This window comes from Electrona antarctica (assembly GCF_951216825.1).
Source record: "Electrona antarctica genome assembly, chromosome: 14".
In the NCBI taxonomy this organism is placed as follows: Eukaryota; Metazoa; Chordata; class Actinopteri; order Myctophiformes; family Myctophidae; genus Electrona; species Electrona antarctica.
In genome coordinates this window covers 4,701,791-4,722,809 of record NC_136795.1, presented here as the reverse complement: position 1 = coordinate 4,722,809, position 21,019 = coordinate 4,701,791, and the positions used below count along the sequence as shown (strand labels likewise).

At 46.5% G+C, this 21,019-nt stretch overlaps 1 protein-coding gene across 5 annotated transcripts in view; it reads right to left on the bottom strand.

Moving 5' to 3' along the window:
- Nucleotides 1–21,019, bottom strand: part of LOC306936560 (caspase recruitment domain-containing protein 11) — a 51,313-nt gene that overhangs the window by 12,360 nt on the left and 17,934 nt on the right. For all 5 annotated transcript variants that reach the window (XM_079520123.1, XM_079520119.1, XM_079520120.1 and 2 more), the window contains exons 9-18: nt 20,452–20,628; nt 20,082–20,186; nt 18,529–18,565; nt 17,793–17,830; nt 17,390–17,478; nt 17,254–17,294; nt 16,778–16,904; nt 14,553–14,733; nt 13,458–13,581; nt 1,831–2,071 (exon numbers count right to left, since the gene is read on the bottom strand). In XM_079520123.1, coding sequence (XP_079376249.1) covers nt 1,831–2,071; nt 13,458–13,581; nt 14,553–14,733; nt 16,778–16,904; nt 17,254–17,294; nt 17,390–17,478; nt 17,793–17,830; nt 18,529–18,565; nt 20,082–20,186; nt 20,452–20,628 — 1,160 coding nt within the window. The remainder of the gene's footprint in view (nt 1–1,830; nt 2,072–13,457; nt 13,582–14,552; nt 14,734–16,777; nt 16,905–17,253; nt 17,295–17,389; nt 17,479–17,792; nt 17,831–18,528; nt 18,566–20,081; nt 20,187–20,451; nt 20,629–21,019) is intronic.

Here is a 21,019-nt window from a genome sequence, read left to right as displayed (position 1 = left end):
GCTCATAGCGCGCCACCGAGTGGCGCGCTACGAGCTTGTAGGTCTGCTATTTTTTGAAAAATCGTAAAAATGCGGCACAAATCTTTGAATATATATTCTTTCAGAGCAAACGTTTTTATTTATTTCGACGTCAGGCCTAAATGGGACAAACAAGATGTACTGTAAGGGTCTAGTAACAGAATGGCCGACCTGTTCAAGGTCAAGGTAAACGTTATTGTCCACAAGGGAAATTTGTCTTGGGCTTTCACCCCAGCTACAGCCACACATAAAACAACATCAATGACAAACAAAAATACATTACACAGAGGGAGACACAACATTACACCATTGCAAACATGATGTGGATAATCATAGCCTCACACAGTTACTGCTGTTTCAGAGCCTCGTTCAGCATCTCAGTTGATGCTGGTACAAACGATTTTTTTAAATCTGATGTACTTCCACTTCTTTGTATCTTCTCCCAGAGGGCGGAAGTACAAACTCGCCATTTAAAACATGGGTAACGACACTGACAATGTTTTGAGCCTGTTTTAGTGTCGCCTGCTCATAAAGGGACATATGGGCTCCATTTTCGTCACCGCTAAACCCCTTATCCCTAACCTGCTTTGCCTTTTTTTTACTATTTTGCGAAACATTTTTGAATAGTTAAAATTAGCCAGTCTACAAGCTCACAACGTGTCAATGTAGATTGGCTAGTTGAACTATTCAAAAATGTTTTTCAAAATAATAAAAAAAAGGCAAAGAAGTTTAGGGATAAGGGGTTTAGCGGTGACGAAAAGGGAGCCCTATAGACTGCAGAGAGGGGAGTTGTCTTACCCCTATGATCAATATTTAGCTATGGAGAGTAAGTTACTGCTGTATGTGTGCAACTGTGCACTTTGTGAACATAGCCACACAAGGCAGAATGTGGTGTTCACTAGTTTGGGTCCCGGGCGAATATCCAATTTCTGTTTTGGGTCACGGCAGAGGTGGGCAACTGGCGGCTTCCCCCACCTTCACTTAATGTGGCCCGCAGGTTAATATCAGAATACTGATATAGTATTGATTTCAGCTGTTGCAATTCCAAACATGCAAACATGACCTGCTTTAATTATACTTAATGACTAGTATTAAATGACTAGTACTTAACGACTAGTATTAGTAGTATTGTCTTTTTGTGCACAATTTGTATTTAGTTCATAAAGTTATCATAACTAAAACTAAATCCATTTGAAAATCAATAAAAAGGTTACTTTTCAGGTTTCTAATAAAAAAAAAAGCAAAAAATAATTCAGTATTTCAATTCAAATATAGCAAAAATAGCTGATCTACAAGCTCAAAACGCGTCGCAGCTTGTAGATCGGCTATTTTTGCTATGACAGTAATATGCAATGCGGCCCTTTGGAGTGAGTGTGGAAATATACACTGACACCACGGCGCGTAAACAGCGCCTCAAACTGTGACTCCGCCCACAACCGGGGGAAGTTGTGATTTGCGCTCGTTCACTGCAATGCAATTTGCGGCATTTTCAAAACAATATTGAGCAGAGTAGCGATTATCAAACGTATTTGCAATGCCATACGTTGAAAGATCTGTTGCCCGTGGACAAGGCACGCTACCTCCGCAAGTTAGATAGCATCGGCATAGATGTTTGTCCGTATGTGATTAAGGATTGGACCAAGTTGCATTGGCAGCCATAGAAAATTCTTACCCCAGGCTAAAACCGGATGTGACGTTTTTGGGCGTTCCTGTCTAGCGTGGTGTCAGTGTATAGTGGCCCTCTCCATGGTCCAAGTTGCCCACCCCTGGGTCACGGGCTGAAAGGTTTGGGAACCGCTCCCTGTACTGCACCTGTTGTAGTTGGGCATGGCCCCCGCCTGCAGGGGCTTGGCCGTGCGCGGCTCCACCAGGGAACAGCGCCACTGGTACCGTCCGTTGTAGCGCGTGTCTGTCACGTGCACGATGTCATCGCAGCGCGCCCCGAAGCAGGGCGGATCGCCGTGGGGATCCATGTCCAGATTGACGCGCACGTAGAACGAGTCGGCTCCCAGGAAGTTGGACGAGGAGAGCTGGGAGCATAACTTGGAGTAGGCTGTGAGAACGAGAACAGGGAGCTTAGCATCATAAAACAACAGTGACCTAGTGTAGCTTTTATTGAGAGTATCTTTGTCTTAATAAAATATAAAACAAGAGTGACCTAGTGTAGCTTTTATTGAGAGTATCTTTGTCTTAATACTTTGCATACAACTTGTGCCAAGCAAGACAAGCTAAGGACATAAAATCCTGACAGGCTATATAGACTACTTATTTATATATTATATTACGAATAGAGAATGATATATATTGGGTAGGTGTCATTGGCCCGTGCTTATCTTAATGACAATGCCACAAATTCTCATTGCAAACCTTGGCTAATATAGCAGTGAAATTGGCCTGCTAATTCTAGAGTGAATATAAAGAAATCACACTTGTGTGAAGTGAGGAGCACTCTTCAACATTACATCGTCCTACATCACATTCCGTGCTCAGCCAATCAAATCATCACTACGTGGTACGGTACACACACAGACACACAAAGCTGGGCATAGGAGGGGCTAGCGGCAGTGTTGTTTTCGTTGACTAAAACTAAGACGAAAAATGTCCGTCGACTACCTTTTTCCACTGACGAAAACTAAATGGAAACGAAATGAAAACTAAGCTATGATGACTAAAACTAAGACTAAACTAAGACAATTTCGTCAACAAATGAAAACTAGACAAAAATGTTAGGAAGGGACTAGTGGACAAGAGATCCAGTATAAGTCGTTTACACTTGGTTGCATGCTGAAAATAGCCGATCTACAAGCTCACAGCGCTTACAACGCGGTGTGAGCTTGTAGAACGGCTATTTTCAGCAAGTGTAAAAACAGTCATTACGACGGCATCAAGGCCCGCCAAAATACAATTTAGTCGACTAAAATCCTATGATATTTAGTCGACTAAAACGTAAGTTACGTATGTAACTATGGTTCTATGAGTCCCGAATGACCGCCAGAGGCGGTGCTTAAGCACTGAATACGTCCCTTCGCGCATGCGCCGTCGAGTATTTTATACCAACAATGTCAATTTTGACCCCATGATGACCCGGAGTCGTCTATATCTTCCGGCAGTCTACAGGGGTTCAGTCCCTACAGAATCTTCTTGCGAGACCACGAGGATTCTGAGTGACAAGAGTGCTCTGGCGGTCATTCGGGACTCATAGAACCATAGTTATATACGTAACTTACGTTCTATTTCGTCCCTGCTGACCGCCAGAGGCGGTGCTTAAGCACTGAATGACTTATACCAGCAAAGTCACGAGGAATCCTGATCCCAAGCCATAAGGAGTAGAATCGGAGGACTCTCGTAAGAGGACCACGTCCAGCGGGTGGGGAGTGGCAACACTCACCCAGTGGAACATAGAAAACTCGCTGTGATGCCCATGAGGCAGCGGCAGATATATTCCAGGGGTACTTCCCTCGGGGCAGCCCATGATGTGGGGACGCTCCCGTTAGAGTGGCACCTCACGCAAAATGGTAGGGTACGATTACTCGCCCCATACGCGTGGTTAATGGCATCCACAATAGTGTGGGGCGGGCGCTGTCTGGAGAGAGCACCGCCTTTGAAAGGGCCATCGTCACAACGGACCAGCCATTCTGACCGCCGAATGCATGTGGCAGGTCTAACAAGCGGCTCGCAGGTCCCACGTTGGGCGCAATAGTTCCCGCTTGTCAATCCACTCTCCTGGTGGAGGGCAAGACTGTGCTAGCCGTATAGGCTGGTTGAGGTGTGTATGTGACAGCACCCTCAGGAGGAACACTGTGTTTGGCCACAGAGACACTCAGGCCGTCTGAGCTTTGCTTCAGACGCAAGTCACTGACAAACAGGGCGTGCCGCTCACTGACACGCTACGTTGAGGTAATGGCCAGGAAGAATTCAGTCTTCCATGACCCTCTAAACTCCGCCCGTGCCAAGGGCTCAAAGGGAGGCCTGTATAGACCATGCCGCACTAGGGAAGAGCCTGTGCCGGAGTTCTCAGGGCTCGTAGGGGATGCAACCTCAGAGCCCCCATCAGGAAGAGGGACACCAGACTGTGGCTCCCCACTGTGGCTGTGCGATATTGATTCTAGCATATCGACATGATATTTCCCCTACTTATGCTTTTAGAGTAGGAGATCGGCCCTCGTCTAGGAGGGACTGCGGAACGCCAGAAAGGTAGGCAGAGCAGCGCACTAGGTCTTTGCTCTGACCCTCACGTCAGTTGGAATTAGATTCCATCGGTTATCGTACCGTAGTCTGATGGATGTCATGGCACCCTTGAATTCAGGGTGGCATGCCTGGCTGGTTCCACACAGCTGCTCGGCAGCGGTTCAGGGCTGCCAGCGGCCAAACGCACAGTTGGGGGCGTCGAGCATTTGAATGCCATATCCGACCGCCTCCCAGTTGAGGAGACCTCTGTCGGGGAGACGCCATGGCGTCCTCCGACTGGGTCTGTTCAGCAGAGGAAACCAAGTACTTCTTGGCTGGAGGGGGGGAACCAGAAGAATGGTGTGACCCTCCTAAAGAACTCTCTGAAGCGCTGGTCGTATCAGAGGCAGTGGCAAGGCATATGCAGTGCCTCTGGCCAGTGCGCATTTAAAAGGATAGTGCCCTGTGGGCGGTGGCCTAGTTAGGGCCATGTGTGTCAGGAACGATGCAGGTCGTTCTGTTCATACTGGCTATGTGGCATGAAGGCCTGCGGGCTGACAGCCATTTGTGGCGTTCAGGTTCTATGAAACCATCGGACCATTGCGTCCTGGCCCGGAGGGCTGGATGTCTCCGTTAGCGAGAACCGGAGAGGTTAGCGAGTCAGCGACTCTAGGGTGAGGAGGTCCACCTCCGCTCTGCCGAGGTAGCCTCTGATTAGTGTTCACCACCATTGGATGGGGTACCGCTCCCCTCATGGAAGCTTTTAATGGGAGAGAGCCTACCATGTAGTCCCGCTCTCCACTTAGATAACTTGCCCATAGGCTGATCAGGCGGGGGGGGGGGGGGGGGGGGCTGCACAAGTCAGGGGGTCCATAGACACCTACGGCAGCCAAGCAAACGTGGCCCCGCCCGATGACTTACATGATACACGGTCGAGGTGTTGCCCGAACGTATGAGAATGTGCTTGCCCCTCAGGTACGGCAGGAAGTGCTGTAGAGCAGAGCATGAACTTCATAACCCTGTTGGGTCCCATCAATTCAAGACATGTCGACAACAGTCTGTCTTGCGTCACGAGGAAGTATGTAGATCGGACTTCCCTTGGTGTGACTGAGGATCTACGGCCTCTGTTGCGCCCTTGGGCAGGAGGACACATCACTCCTGGTCTGATACTAGGGCTCTCGTCATGTTGCTGATAACGGCCATTTTGACCCCCCCGGATATGGGGGGCTGGCGTCAGAAGGCACTGCACAGCCCGGAAAGTCACAGGCAGGTCCCTGCGTGGGACGCCAAGGAACACACTGGCCTAGTGTGGGCCGGCGGTGATACGCGAGCTCAGAGGACAGCGATTTCATCTCTGTTGGAGCTCGTTGGGAGGCGTGATGTGTCATAGGCCTTGACGGTGAGGGCCGACCCGCGTCTGAAGAAGGCGCTTGGAGGATCCGACTGCCTACTGTGGCACTAACAATTAGCGTTCCACGGCTATGCGCATGAAGGTGCGCATGGAGCCATCTCGGCCAGTGGGTCCTGAGCTGAGAAGTAGGAGGCTGGCTCTGATGCATCTTCCTCATAGTCATGGAAGTGCATAGCTTAAGCTGTCGGGGAGAGCACATCGTCCTCGAGTCAGCTGTGGCATCGGAGGGGGAGGCACTCGAACCCTCCGAGGTGCCTAGGTGTTATCCGAGGTGAGCATGGACCTCATGTGGGCCAACTCCGCAGATAGCTGAGCCCTCTCGGATCTGCTGTGGCCGGCGGTCAGACCTTTTCCTCCTGGCACACGGGGCAGGACCACGGTCGGCTCACGGCTGAAGGGGAGCTTCACACGAGGTACAAAAGTGGGAGCTCTCCATTGTGGTGGCACCGGCCAGTGCACACCAGTCACACCAGCTAGCCCAGGGCGCGGACGCTACTGGTTGCTAGGTGTTGGCCATATGCTGAAGGAAGGGAGCGTGTACGCTGCCTGTACCAGCAGAGGCTTTAATCTAGATCGGCATAGTGCACACCGGTGCACACCAGTCCCAACTAGCCCAGGGCGCGAACGCTACTGGTTGCTAGGTGTTGGCCATATGCTGAAGGAAGAGAGCGTGTACGCTACCTGTACCAGCAGAGGCTTTAATTTAGATCGGCATAGTGCACACCAGTCCCAACTAGCCCAGGGCGCGGACGCTACTGGTTGCTAGGTGTTGGCCATATGCTGGAGGGAGTGCGTACGCCGTCTGTACCAGCAGAGGCTTTCGAGGTACAAAAGTGGGAGCTCTCCGTTGTGGTGGCACCGGTTCCTCTGGACCGGCCGGTGCACACCAGTCCCAACTAGCCCAGGGCGCGGACGCTACTGGTTGCTAGGTGTTGGCCATATGCTGAAGGAAGGGAGCGTGTACGCTGCCTGTACCAGCAGAGGCTTTAATCTAGATCGGCATAGTGCACACCGGTGCACACCAGTCCCAACTAGCCCAGGGCGCGAACGCTACTGGTTGCTAGGTGTTGGCCATATGCTGAAGGAAGAGAGCGTGTACGCTACCTGTACCAGCAGAGGCTTTAATTTAGATCGGCATAGTGCACACCAGTCCCAACTAGCCCAGGGCGCGGACGCTACTGGTTGCTAGGTGTTGGCCATATGCTGGAGGGAGTGCGTACGCCGTCTGTACCAGCAGAGGCTTTCGAGGTACAAAAGTGGGAGCTCTCAGTTGTGGTGGCACCGGTTCCTCTGGACCGGCCGGTGCACACCAGTCCCAACTAGCCCAGGGCGCGGACGCTACTGGTTGCTAGGTGTTGGCCATATGCTGGGGGGAGGAGGCGCGTACGCTGCCTGTACCAGCAGAGGCTTTAACTTAGATCGGCATATAATGACTTAATCAAACAACTGAATGCTGCTATACCTGCCGCAGCATGTGAATATGCATTTACGTTTTATGCAAATGCTCATTGTAGCACTTTGAGATTTAACCAGATGTAAAGTGCGTCATAGGAACAGCGCACAGACACTGCTGTTAGCTAGACTGTGCGACCTGCATGGTCGCGGTGGGGGAGGAGAGCTTGCACGCTACCTGTACCCCCAGCTGAGGCTTACTTATAAATTATGATAATAAAGTAGCCTTCAGTCGAGGCTTGGACGCTGCTATGTAGCAGCTGTAGTGTTTCCTATGCGAACGTTTATCACAGCACTATGACGTTTATCCAAACTCCAAGTGCATTATTATTTATGTTTGCTAGTCCAGAGCGAAACAAAAGACACTTCCAATGCGCTAGTCAAGGCACTACTACGCATTCACGCTGGGAGGAGGGAGCACTAACGCTGTTTACACCAGCCAAAAGTTTGGTTAAATAAACCAACACAAACAAGTTTTGGAGAAAAGGCTACAGCCAATAGCTCCACCGATAGGGGCCGCCTGCTGAAGGAAGGGAGCGTGTACGCTGCCTGTATCAGCTGCAGATAATAAACAGAACAAGCTATACACTAATAGCTGTTAATAAATGCTTGAGCTAACAAACGATTAGTAGCAAGTAACATCAAACTAGAGGCCGTATGCTGGAGGAGCGGAGCGCATACGCTGCCTGCCCTGTACCAGCTGGGCCAATAAACAGTAAGGCAAGCTATACACAGATCGCCGTTATAACAAATAGTATAATAAGCGCTTGGGCTACAACTACGGGTAGCAGCGCCAGTTAGAGACCCAATGCTGGAGACCAGCTGGGCTACTAACAACAAGACAAGCTATAGCCTACACGAATAGCTGTTCATAAACACCTTTAGCTTTAAGCTACTGGTAGCAGCTGTGAGCTACGCTGGCAGCAGCGCCAGATGCCCTGTGCTGGGGACCAGCTGGGCTAATAGGCCCCAAAGGTACCCAGGGGCACCTGTGGGGAAAAAACAAAGTGTACCCACTGTATACGCAAAAAACTGTTAATAGAGCTTTGAGCTCCAGACATACTGGTAGCAGCATCAGTATCGAGGCCCACTGCTGGGGGCCAGCTGGGTTAATAACCAGACAAGCTATGTACACCAATAGCTGTTAATACTCTGAGCTACAAACTACTGGTAGCCACATCAATACCCTGGGAGGACGCAGGTAGCTGCTCCTGTACCGGGCTAATAATAACAAGTTGTTATTGTTATTGTTATTATTAACAACAACAACAAGAAGACAAGCTATCCGCGGAAGCAGTTAAGCTTGAACGCTGCCAATATTATCGGCATTATGGCTTTGGCCAGCAAGGCTTGCCAAACAGAAAATGACACTTAGCCTTAACTAGCTTAACTTATCATAAGTTATATGCTGACTGCTGAGAGAATGGAGCGCCAACGCTTGCCATCAACAGCAGGGGCTAACCAAAGCTTGCAAGTAGCGTGTTTATCAAACGAAGGCAATATGACAGTGGCCATCCTTCGGCAAATCTTATAGTCGCTTATAATAAGCGCTAGCGTTCACAGTCGAGCAAACCTCGTGTGCTGTCCTCCTAACAGTGTCTCCATTAATTGACAGCCAGCCAAACTCCCTTAAACACCACACGGAGTCAGGTTGTAGCGTTCTACTGTAGCTCCAGTTTTAATTTTCTTGATGTGTGTAAAGTATATAGTAAACTGCAATTTAAACAAAACAGAAACACAAATATTCCATCAGCAAACAATAAATAACACAAAAAGTAACCTTTTGAATTATGTAAATGCAAACTATAAAATATATCCACTTACAGACAATGCTTACGAAGGAGAACACATAACTCTGCAACATGTGCTGTAACAAACTCAAAATCTCTGCCTGCTGTCTAGCAGTGTTGCTTCCTAGAGTGACTGAGCTCTGCTCTCTATCAGTATTCTGGCTTTTGCCCTGATTACCTCCAATACAAAACAGGTGCTACTCTTGCAATCAACAACTCACAAGAGTTGAACACTCAAATGACCCATCCCCCAGTCCTACTTCTGTTGCAATACCACACTGGAAGCACAGGTGGTGCTAAACACAAAATTAACTGCCTGGGAGGCAGAACATTCCCCGTCTGGCATCTGTGATGCCACTATCAAACATTTACACATTAACAACTTAAAGTTCAGTCTTCTTTAGGCAGAAGAAGAATGACCTCTGTGACAGGCCTTAGGAATGTCTTTGAACTTCCTTGAGCTGTGGTCTTGGAAAGGTCGAGGTTACCAATGCTATGGGCCACTGGTTGTCTTTCAACAGCACTGCATCGCCTTCTGCATGTTGTGATCCTCGACCCACTTGCGGCCTTGGTGTTTTACCAGCTTGTGGTGATGGCGTGTCCTTGGATCCCTGGACGCATGTTCATCATGATTGCGAGCTGCTGCTCTCTCCAGGTTGGATTTGTGAGTGCTGATTAAACTACTCTGTTGTTCCCCGCCATGACAGAGTTTTTCTTTCAGATTCATGAAACTGTTGCAGGGTGTCAAGTAGGAAGGATGTCCACTTTCTAACATGTGAGTCCTGAAGGTGCTCGCATTAGGCTTGTGGGCATTCCCAAGACATACTTCCCCAACCACTACCCAGCCCAAGTCCAATCTCTGTGCAAAAGGGGCATTGTCTGGTCCGTTAACCTGCTGTCTCGCTTTGTGAACTCTTACAATGTCTCTTCCTAGCAAAAGAAGGATTTGGGCGTTTGGATCGAGCTCAGGGATGTGACCTGCTACAGACTTCAGGTGACGATGGGAGAGAGCTGCCTTTGGAGTCGGTATGTCTGACCTGTTGGAGGGAATCTGACTGCACTCAATCAGTGGGGGTAATGCAAGGGTTTCTCCTCCATTCACTGGTTCTATCTGGAAGCCTTCAGCCTTTCTACCAGACGTTTTGATGACTCCAGCACATGTTCTTAATGAATAAGGAGAAGATTGGCTCTTGACATCAAATAGCTTGAAGAATTCGGGCCTTGCGAGTGAGCGATTGCTTTGATCATCGAGTACAGTGTACATAGTGATTGCCTTGTCACGTTGTCCCTGGGGAAACACTCGCACCAGACATATTTTAGAGCAGGACATTGCTGGTTGCCCGTTACCACAAATTTCAGTGCAGTGTGAGGTGACAGTAGGTGAAGATGAATGATCTTCTTCCTCCTCGTTGTGCTGTGGTGCCGTAGTTGGTGCTTGTGGTGCTGGTCCAGAATGCATAGCAGCGATGTGGCGATCACTTTCGCACTCGCTGCATCTTATAGAGTCTGTACAGTTCCTTGCTAAATGGGAGATTGATGAACAACACCTGTAGCATATCCCATGTTCGCGGAGAAAAGCCTTCCTTTCGTCCAACGGTTTTGCTCTGAATTCGCGGCACTTCCTTAAGGGGTGTGGTTTGTGATGAATAGGACAACTCTTTCCTGGATTTTCATCTTGCGTTGTAGAGCTGTTAGTGTCGGGTTCAGAATCTGTGGAGATGTCTGTCTTGTAGACTGACGCTGGAACTTTTCCATAACGATAGACTGGTTTGTCGTTGGTGGGAGGATTGTTATTGCTGGGCAGAGCAAAGCTAGGGTCGTTCCTGGTGCGTGCTTCATAGCAGATAAAGTTTGTGAAGAAGGAGAATGGGGGAAAGAGGCCTTTATGTTCGTCTTTGAACCTGGAACCTTGATATATCCATTTCTCCTGTAAGCCATGAGGGAGTTTCTCTAGTATCGGGGTAATGCCACGAGCATTGTCTAGGTAGCTCAACCCAGGTAGATATCCATCCTCTTTTGCAGACTGAATCTCCATGAGGAGGTCTCCAAGCTCTCTGAGTTTGTTATGATCTTTACTGGAGATCCTAGGAAACATGTCCAGTTTCTTGAAAAGAGCATTTTCGATTACTTCCGGTGAGGCATAACACTCACTCAGTCTGTCCCATGCTTTCCTCAATGCTGCCTCAGGATTATTGACATGCACCTGACGCATCCTCCTGACGTGATTGGACGATTCCTTGCCCAACCACTTGGTTAAGAGGTCCAATTCTTCGCTGTGTGAAAGGTCAAGACCTCTGATAGCGTTAAGGAAGGAGGACTGCCATGCCCTGAAGGTCTCAGGTTGGTCGTCAAACTGGGTAAGCCCTGTAGTCACCAGCTCCCGGCGTGCTATAAACTTAGCGAAGTCTGCCATCCCAGGGGTCTTGACTAGGTCAGACTGTGTGGCATAGTGAGGAGGAGTATAGGATTGAGCTGAAGGGTTCAAAAACTTGCTTGTGCTTGCTTCTTGTGTTTTAGCATGTGGCTTAATGTCTTCCTGATAGGCCTTGTTGACATGAGGATGTGTGTTGGAGGGTGTGAATTCAGCCACTGGGGTGCGTTCTTCAGGCATTTTGATAGGCTTAGTGGTATTGGGGCTAGGTTCATCTTCGGAACCCTCGTATGCGGTTCCCCATGTAATTAACTCGCTCTTTAACTCATTCTGCTGTTCTACATATGCGCTTGTGCGATCATAAAGCTCTTTCTTTGAAGACCTCTTACTGTGTTTGCTGTGATGTGATCTTTCGCCCTCTTCAGCTGCCTCCAGCACCTCTGCCTGTACACTGGCAGCCGCTGCTTCTTTCTCGGCAGCCAATGTTTGCAATTCAATGTCCACTTTTGCCTTCTCCAGCTCTCTCTCAGCCTGCTCCAATCTGAGTTTAGCTTCCTTCTGTGCATATAATGCTCGCACGCGTGCTGCCTCTGCCCTAGCGCGGGCCTTTGCTGCGGCATTGCCTGAGGATGTAGATGTGCGGCTGCTGCGTGAGGTGACTTGAGAGCCTGTCTCCTCTTTGACTTCATCCATTGTGCAGCGCTTTACGCTGTGTTTGAAGCAGTATGTTGCAGAGGTTGATGTTGCACCAACTGGTCGCTTGTCTTTTACTGTGCTGTCCTCCTAACAGTGTCTCCATTAATTGACAGCCAGCCAAACTCCCTTAAACACCACACGGAGTCAGGTTGTAGCGTTCTACTGTAGCTCCAGTTTTAATTTTCTTGATGTGTGTAAAGTATATAGTAAACTGCAATTTAAACAAAACAGAAACACAAATATTCCATCAGCAAACAATAAATAACACAAAAAGTAACCTTTTGAATTATGTAAATGCAAACTATAAAATATATCCACTTACAGACAATGCTTACGAAGGAGAACACATAACTCTGCAACATGTGCTGTAACAAACTCAAAATCTCTGCCTGCTGTCTAGCAGTGTTGCTTCCTAGAGTGACTGAGCTCTGCTCTCTATCAGTATTCTGGCTTTTGCCCTGATTACCTCCAATACAAAACAGGTGCTACTCTTGCAATCAACAACTCACAAGAGTTGAACACTCAAATGACCCATCCCCCAGTCCTACTTCTGTTGCAATACCACACTGGAAGCACAGGTGGTGCTAAACACAAAATTAACTGCCTGGGAGGCAGAACACCTCGTATGCGGAGCAGGGAGGCGGCGCGAACGCAGACTCTACTCACAAGAGGTTATGCCATGATACAATACATCATATAATTTGAACGTCTGTTAGCGTTCACCGTCAAACAAACCTCGTATGCGGAGCAGGGAGGTGGCGCAAACGCAGCCTTTACTCACAAGAGGTTATGCCATGATGCAATATATCATATAATTTGAACGTCTGTTTAGCGGGGATAGCACCGCTTTAGACGATAACGTACCTTTTGTCCAGGGAGGTTTTGTTCGCCTTCATTACCGGCGAGAGAGATTGGACGCTGCCGTCCACGCGAATCCAAATAAACTCCACTCATAGAGGAGTAAAAACAAAATCCATAGTCGCAGTTCCTGGAGGGCGAACAGCCGCTACTCCGACCGATTCGGTCACGGAACTACCAGCGACTCGGCAGACACCATAGGCTACATATTGCATTGCATAGCAACACATCGCAGCTCGGTGCAAACTTGGTTCTCACAGGCGAGCGAGAAGAAATTAGGGACTGAACCCCTGTAGACTGCCGGAAGATATAGACGACTCCGGGTCATCATGGGGTCAAAATTGACATTGTTGGTATAAAATACTCGACGGCGCATGCGCGAAGGGACGTATTCAGTGCTTAAGCACCGCCTCTGGCGGTCAGCAGGGACGAAATAGAACTAGACTTACACTAACACACATTCCAGGTGACTAAAATGTGACTAAAAACTAAATGAAAACTATTCAAGAGACTATATGACTAAAACTAAAATCAAAATTTGCTGCCAAAAAACATACAAACAAACAAACAGATTTTTGAAAAATCGAAGAACGACATAGAAACATAGCTTTTTCAGAAAACTGTCAGGATTTAGAAGACATTTTTAGAATCTGATCTCAGGTCAAAATGGGTTAAGGTATAAGATGAAGCTCACCCTCTATGTTGGTCTTGTGCGTGAGGGATGAAGGTTCGGTCCACCACTGGAGAGAGAAATGGGCCACCTCTCCAGTGCACTGTCCCAGCAGCACACTGCCCCCACCAAACAGCACCCGCTCCAGCTGGGCACAGTGGAGAGAGACACAAAGGGGGATGTGGATGAGAATGCATACAGATTCACCCACACACTTGGATTGTGTTTTTAGGGATGGCCCGATATCGATATCCGATATAATGAATTGCTGTTATGGCCCGATAACCGATATTACCGATGTCAAATCAAATCAAGCTTTATTTATATAGCACATTTAAAACAATCGAGATTGACCAAAGTGCTTTACACAATCAAATCTAGAGACAGTTATGCATACAAAATACAAAAATATCAAACAAGTAACAACAAGAAATGAAAGGGGGGCCACAATCGGCATTCAAATATTTTCCTAGAAGCTTTGTCAGATTTGCCTGTCTACTTCCTGATTGGTTAGTCATTTTGACCGGGTTTTTTTCTACCAATGACAAAGCTTCTAGGAACATCTTTGAATGCAGATTGTGGCCCCTAGATGTGTCACAGAGACTAATTTTTGTGGGAGTGTTTTACTCATAGCTGGCTGTCTGAATACAAAACATTAAAATTTTGACATATTATTGCTTATAGCAACTTTAAGTGGTCTGTGCTCTACTTGGGCAATAGGCCTACAGTATCTCACAGCATTTCCCCGCCCCCTTTTTACGCCCCCTTTTGTTGATAGTGGTGTTATTTTTTTTGCGGCCCATAGGCTTCCATGTTAAAAGAGGTATTTTCACAAGCCACAAACTACCGTTTTGTAAAGGTAAGGTTTATTCTACTTATTTGAGTTGTTATACCATTGTGTTTTCTTCATATTATTAGGAAATGTACTTAGATTCTCCAGAGAAAAAAAGTGGTAATGCCTAATGTTAAATGACACCACTATCTACCGGAAGTGGGCGTGGAAAGGGGGCTGTGAGATAGGCCTATTACAAGAGCTCAGTATACCAGTGTATACGCGTGCAAACACACTCTCAAATGTGTCACAAATGCACACACTCTCGTACACACATTTTAACACACCTCCAGTAGCTCGCTGCCCTCCTTAAGTCCACAGTCCTCAGCGGGTGACCCCGCTCTCACACTGCTGACAAAGATCCCAGTCTGGTTGCCCCCGACAATTGTGATGCCATCAGCTAGACTGGATCTTCCTGGTTTCAGGTTGGTGGTGGGTGGGCTTGATGGCGGAGACGGGGTTTCCACCCTGAAAGCGGTGGAGGACGAGGACAGGGAAGCAGGAAAAATATGTTTTGTTTAATAGATGCAAGTATATGGAGCAATTTGCATTTCGATGGTATGCAGAATAAAGGGCCTTTCAAACGTGAAGAGAGACCTGCATTGCGTGGAAAGGCCCTTAAGAAAACTATATAAAGTCCTTTGAGCACCCTCCTAACTATTATTGGCAATGGGTGAAAAATAAGTAGAATTGATAGTGTACAAAGTGTAATAAATAAGACTGTTAAGCCAGGACAATAAGACTGTAGTGTTTTAGCCCCGCTGGTGGCACGGCTCTAAGGATGGTAAGATGTAGCCCAAACATTTAGACTCTCGTAGAGGTTTTTTTCGATTCTGACGAATCTCTCAACGAGAGTCTAAAAGACTTGGTCCCCTTTAAGAGGGCTCGTGTTTACGTTTGTGCCTCAAAATCACTTTTACCTTGTACAAATGCAAAATCTAAAATCTAATCTAGATTGCCCCACATGTCCGGCGGGTGTTCGGAAAACAATTACTTCCGTACCGACCGTAGTTTTCAATAAAAACAATATTTTAATCCACTCCGTCCATACTAAGGTCCATACTCTGTCTCGGAATCTGGCGGCCATCTTGGTTTTCTCTCCATTGTAAATGTGCAACAGAACCCTGGCCACTAGGGGCGCGGCCAATGTTCTGTTGCGCATTTACAATGGAGGAGTATGGACGGAGTGGATTCAAATATTTGTTTTATTGAAAACTACGGTCGCTACGGAAGTAATTGTTTTCCGAACACCCGCCGGACATGTGGGGCAATCTAGATTATATTTTAGATTTTGCATTTGTACAAGGTAAAAGTGATTTTGAGGCACAAACGTAAACACGAGCCCTCTTAAAGGGGACCTAGTCGTTTAGACTCTCGTTGAGAGATTCGTCAGAATCGAAAAAAACCTCTACGAGAGTCTAAATGTTTGGGCTAGGTAAGATGGTTGGCCGATAACATGTCCTAAATGTTTTATTCTAAGTATACTGACTTTTTTAGTGAAGAATAGATAAATAACACAAATAAAAAAAAGAAATCCAGTTTTATTTGGTCAGTTTTTACGAATTTGTTGTGTTTTTGTTTAGTTTGTTTTTGTCTCCTGGCAAAATACAAAGGTATTTTTGTTTTTGTCTGTATTGTATTGTTGCTCCCCTTCCCCTTCATTTCCCCTAAGAGGACCACAACGGAAACAATCCTAACAGCTTACTTGTGACTCCATCCTTTTGAAATGTATTTTTCAATAAAGTAATCAATCAATCAATCAATCAATGGTGATGTAGGGTAGTTGGTCAGTCCGTCCACTGTTAGTCCTAAACAGCAACATACTGTATCTTGAATAGCACTGGCTTGATTGCCATGGAATGTGTTGTGCACCTCCATGCTCCCAAAGGGATGAACCCAGCTACTGATTATGGTGACCAAATGACCCTTCCTTTAGTACCACCCTTAGGCTGTCTTTTCCCACTTGTTTTCTGATTCAAAGGCACTTTATAGATTTGTCATTTTATTCTTAGCTGTTGTTTTAAATATGTACTGTACAATAAAGGCAATGTTCAGGAGCAGCACAGCCTCTAGTAGCTAGGGTTGTGACATCAACCCCTAGCCTAGCCTAGACTGACTGACTGACTGACTGACTGACTGATTGATTGACTGATTGATTGACTGAATACTTTATGTAAACAGCACAAGGTACAGTCAGGCTAAAAGGATAACAGAAAAAAGTCCAGGGAAATGAAATGAAATGAAATGAAATCTATATTTACCCAGGGTATCTGGGCTAAGCTCAAGAACTTGTTTCCAGCCAGGCCCTGCTCATAGAACACATTTCATCGTAGTGGTTCAATGCCTTGTTCAAGGGCACTTCAGCGGTGGTAATTTTAACGTGTCGGACGGCTGATTCGAACTAGGAACCTTCCGGTATCAAGACCGCGCCGCTATCCGTTCGGCCACCGCTGCCACTAGGGAGTGTCCATTGTGCTGGTACTTGGCTTTTCGGTTGCAGTCATTGGCTTACCCTAGAATATTTGGCTTAGGTTTGTGTGGAGGGACTGGAGGCAGGTTGACTAGATCAGGGGGGAAGAGATGAGAGTGCAGTGAGCTCCAAGAATCCCACAAAGAAGGCTCACTCTCACCCTGTTCACCTGAAACACAGCAAATCATGTCAGAAAAGACATCCTAGAACATAAATGGGCAACTGGCGCCCCGGGGGCCACATGCGTCCCCCACCTTCACTTAATGCGGCCCGCAGGTTAACATCAGAATACTGTTAACAATTCCAAACATGCAAACATGACCCGCTTTAATTACTAATTTAATGAATTAGTCTATACTGTATGTAGGCCTATAGCTTAATGACTAGTATTAAAATGTTATAGTCTTTTTATATTGTCCAATGTATTTGTATGTAGTTCATAAAGTTAACATAAATATAACAAAAAAAAGAGTTAGTTAGGAGTTAGTTTCTGTAGCAGACAGTTTGGTGGATCTCACCTGTAATGTTGTCATCACTGCCCCATGAGTCCAAGTCAAACCTTTCAAAGAAACAGATCAGGTTACGTGTTTACGTGACACAGATTAAATACTTTTTTTTGGAAAAGGTTGATGTTGGGCTAAAAAATAAACTCACTCGGTGGTGAATCGTCGGTTGATGGAATTCATGCAAGGAGGGAAGGGGAATGTAGACAGCCTGTTTATTTCCTTTTCATTGTCCTCTGTCTGAAGGTACGCAGGTCAAAGATACAGTCAAAGAAGGTTCATTATGAATCAAATAAATTAATTTACACCTGTATGTGTTCTTCTAGAGCAGGGGTTCTCAACGTTTTTGGCCGGGGACCCCCGGAAATGCTTTGGCAATGTCTCGGGACATTGCTACAATAACCTTAACCCATTTTGGGCGGGAACCCCTTTTGGTGTTTTAAGCATTAAAACAAATTAGTTTGGGGACCCCCCAAACTAATTTGGCGACCCCCCGAGGGGTCGCGACCCACGGGTTGAGAACCCCTGTTCTAGAGGTGATCTGAACAACTCACTGACGACAGAAGATTCTCCTCCGAGTTGAAAGGGGAATCTGTGAAATGATAAACAATATTTAATTTCTTTACTCTTGTTCAGGTATCCCCATTATTAGGAGAAAAAAACAGGAATAACGAACCAGGTGCTCATCGGATGAAACGGGATCAAGGCGTAGAAAAAGAGACACGATCCGGACACTGAAAGTTACAAAGAGGAAAGCCAACATGTTTCGACCATAATTGGTCTTCATCATCATCCTTTCTCGCCCTGATGAAGACCGGTTATGGTCGAAACATCTACCATTTGGGCACTTTGGACAAAAAAAATATGTTTCTTTTTTTTAGCTCCACATAAAATGTCCCTGCTAATCCGAATGAAATAAATGGTGTATAAAAAGATTAGTGTTTTATTGTTGGTGAGAAGGGCAGCTGAAAAGTGCAATTGTGTGTAAAGCAGCAACAATGCGCTAGATCGGCTGTCACTCGGGGGGGGGTAGGCGACCGGAAATAGGCCAATATAACGGCATAAAACTGCCCCAAAACGGCTCCAAAACAGCAAAAATGTTGCGCGCGCGTGAAGGGGGCCCTTCGAGCTTCAGTGCCCAGGGGCCCTCAGAGGTGTTAATCCGGCCCTGTGGCTGTTGCCTTTTAATTAAATAAAGGCTTTCCTCTTTTTCACTTTGAGTGCCCGGATAGTCTCTCTCATTTTGTATATCTCCATTGTTAGCTGCAAGATAATAATTACTAAGCTTACCTACGGAGTTTGCAGTGGCTTGACCTCTAGAGGGCGACTGTGGCACAGAAAAGACAAGCACAGGAAGAATTTCAGCAGGCATTGTTGTACAGGTATCAGCATGCTCACCACCATAGTTACATCAGCCTAATCTTTGACAACAACTCTTACGACTCCAAAACAACAAGGTCCATCACTAACACAACACTGTTTAACCCATTCTTTTGGTGTTTTAAAGCATTATGTTATACTTTAGCTATTGGAAAATATAGAACTTTGAATATTATTACAGAGTGAACATTTTAACTCAAATCTTTGCTTCTGGGGAGATCCCTGGAACAACATATTTTCAGATGGGGGGGCGGAGGCATATTACATATGATTTTTTGGGGTCCTTGACATGAAATATTGAGCACCACTGATACAGAAACATAAGGTTTTTCAGAAAACTGTCAGGATTTTGAAGACATTTTTTTAAATTTCGACGTCAGGCCTAAATGGGTTAAACAGTGGCTTCTCTGCGTATAGCCTTTGACAAAGAGACCATGAAAAGGCATGCTATTACACACACATCAAATGTGTTATTCAGGTCTTTGACTCTTTATCAGAGCTGGGCCGTGCAGATCCCTTTCCATACAAGGGAAGGGTTACTGTGCGTCAGGATTACACATTATGGCCAAAGAAAACATAATGCTGTACATTATCCACGACTGCTGATGTCAAGTAAGGGATACAATTCACATTATCTCACTCGTTACATGATGACTACTTACAAACAAAATGATTAATTTGACACTAAATCTTAATTCAGCTTAGAATCTTCCACTATCATAGCAACGGGTATTCAACTAGAAAAAGGGCTCCTCGGAGCACGGGTCTCCGCCAGGTCAGGTAGGTTAATGTGGGTTTTCTTTTTTTTAAGTCGGCCACCTGGTGGCGCTATTAGAGCAATATTAAAAGGGTGGCCTTTGTTCCTCAACATAGTGGAAATGTGTGTGCAAAGTTTCACCGCAATCAGTTCATGATTTGTGGCATTTTGTTATAAACGGTCCACTATACTGCAAACTTTAGATGTCAATCTTAGCCAAGCAGGGTGGAAAATGAAAAATCACACCCGTGTGAAGTGAGGGGCGCTCTTATCTTTGCTCAGACACATATGACGTAAATTCTCCATTCATTGTCAATGGGAATGTAATGTTTGTTTAACCTATTTAGAGCTGACGTCGAAATAAATAAAAAGTCTTCTGATTTTCACGATTTTTAAAAAATAAGCAGACCTACAAGCTCGTAGCGCGCCACTCGGTGGCGCGCTATGAGCTTGTAGGCATTTCGTTCAAAACGGAGTACTCCTGCAAACTTTGGAAACCAGCATTAGCCAAACAATCAGGATGTAATCTGTTAGATGAAGTTCAACGACTATAGAGATGTACCGTGTACAGATTTGCATAATGTTTGGACAAAATCTGTAGGAGAACTGTAAAAACAAAGTGGGGCATATCAGTGTGAATATCGATGTCATGCTTGCCCTTGAACTTGTCGTAACGATGTCCATGCGGACTGAAGTGAACACAGACCTTTCGCAGCAGCGGGTGAGTGCCATTGGACTGTGGGGTCAGTTCCAGGCCTAGGGAACAGCAGGGACCGTAGCACTGGTCTTCACTGCACAGGGACAGGTGAGACTGAGAGCACACGGATATAGAGAATAAGTGACAATCAATTAAGGGAACATACAAATATCTGAGCTGCTGCTGGAACGGAACTTAAGTCATGCAGGTCGGGAACCCCTGATCTACAAGCTCACAGCACGGCACTAAATGCGCTAAATGCCTAAATTGTTATAGGGACCCCCTGGAACCCCCTGGAACTCCTCAAGGACCCCTGGGGGTCCCCGGCTGGACCCCACTCTGGGAACCACTGCTGTACATCTACCGTCTCTAAACTCACACAGTGCAGTGTGCTGCTCTGCTCTCGTTGCTCCAGGCTCCTCTCTCGCTCTCGATCCAGCTCTCTCTGCTGGTGCTCCAGGTTGGCCTGCAGCTCCGCGATGCGCTTACGCAGGCCATTCTTGTCCAGGAGGCAGTCCGTGTATTCCAGCTGCAGGCTGTCCCGGCTACGCAGAGCCTAGGAGGGAAGAAGGGTTGAGAGAGGAGAGAAACCAGGTTTATATTGTGTAAGACGAAAATAAAAAGGAGTTTCTGTCAGAGTCACGTTCCACGCCAAATCCCCCACCCACGGACGAGTGTTGATTTTGATTTGGTTTTAGTTATAGTCTTTCGAATACGTTTTGTTCACCTGCTTTAGTCACCTGAAATGTTTTGGTGTTAGTCTAGTTTTAGTTGACTAAATATCATACAATGTTAGTCGACTAATCTACAATTATTGATTTTGTCGACAAAAATGCATTTTGGCGGGCCTTGATGGTGTCGTAATGACTGGTTTTACACTTGCATGCTGAAAATAGCCGATCTACAACGCATTGCGCTGCAACGCGTTTTCAATTCCGTACTTTTAC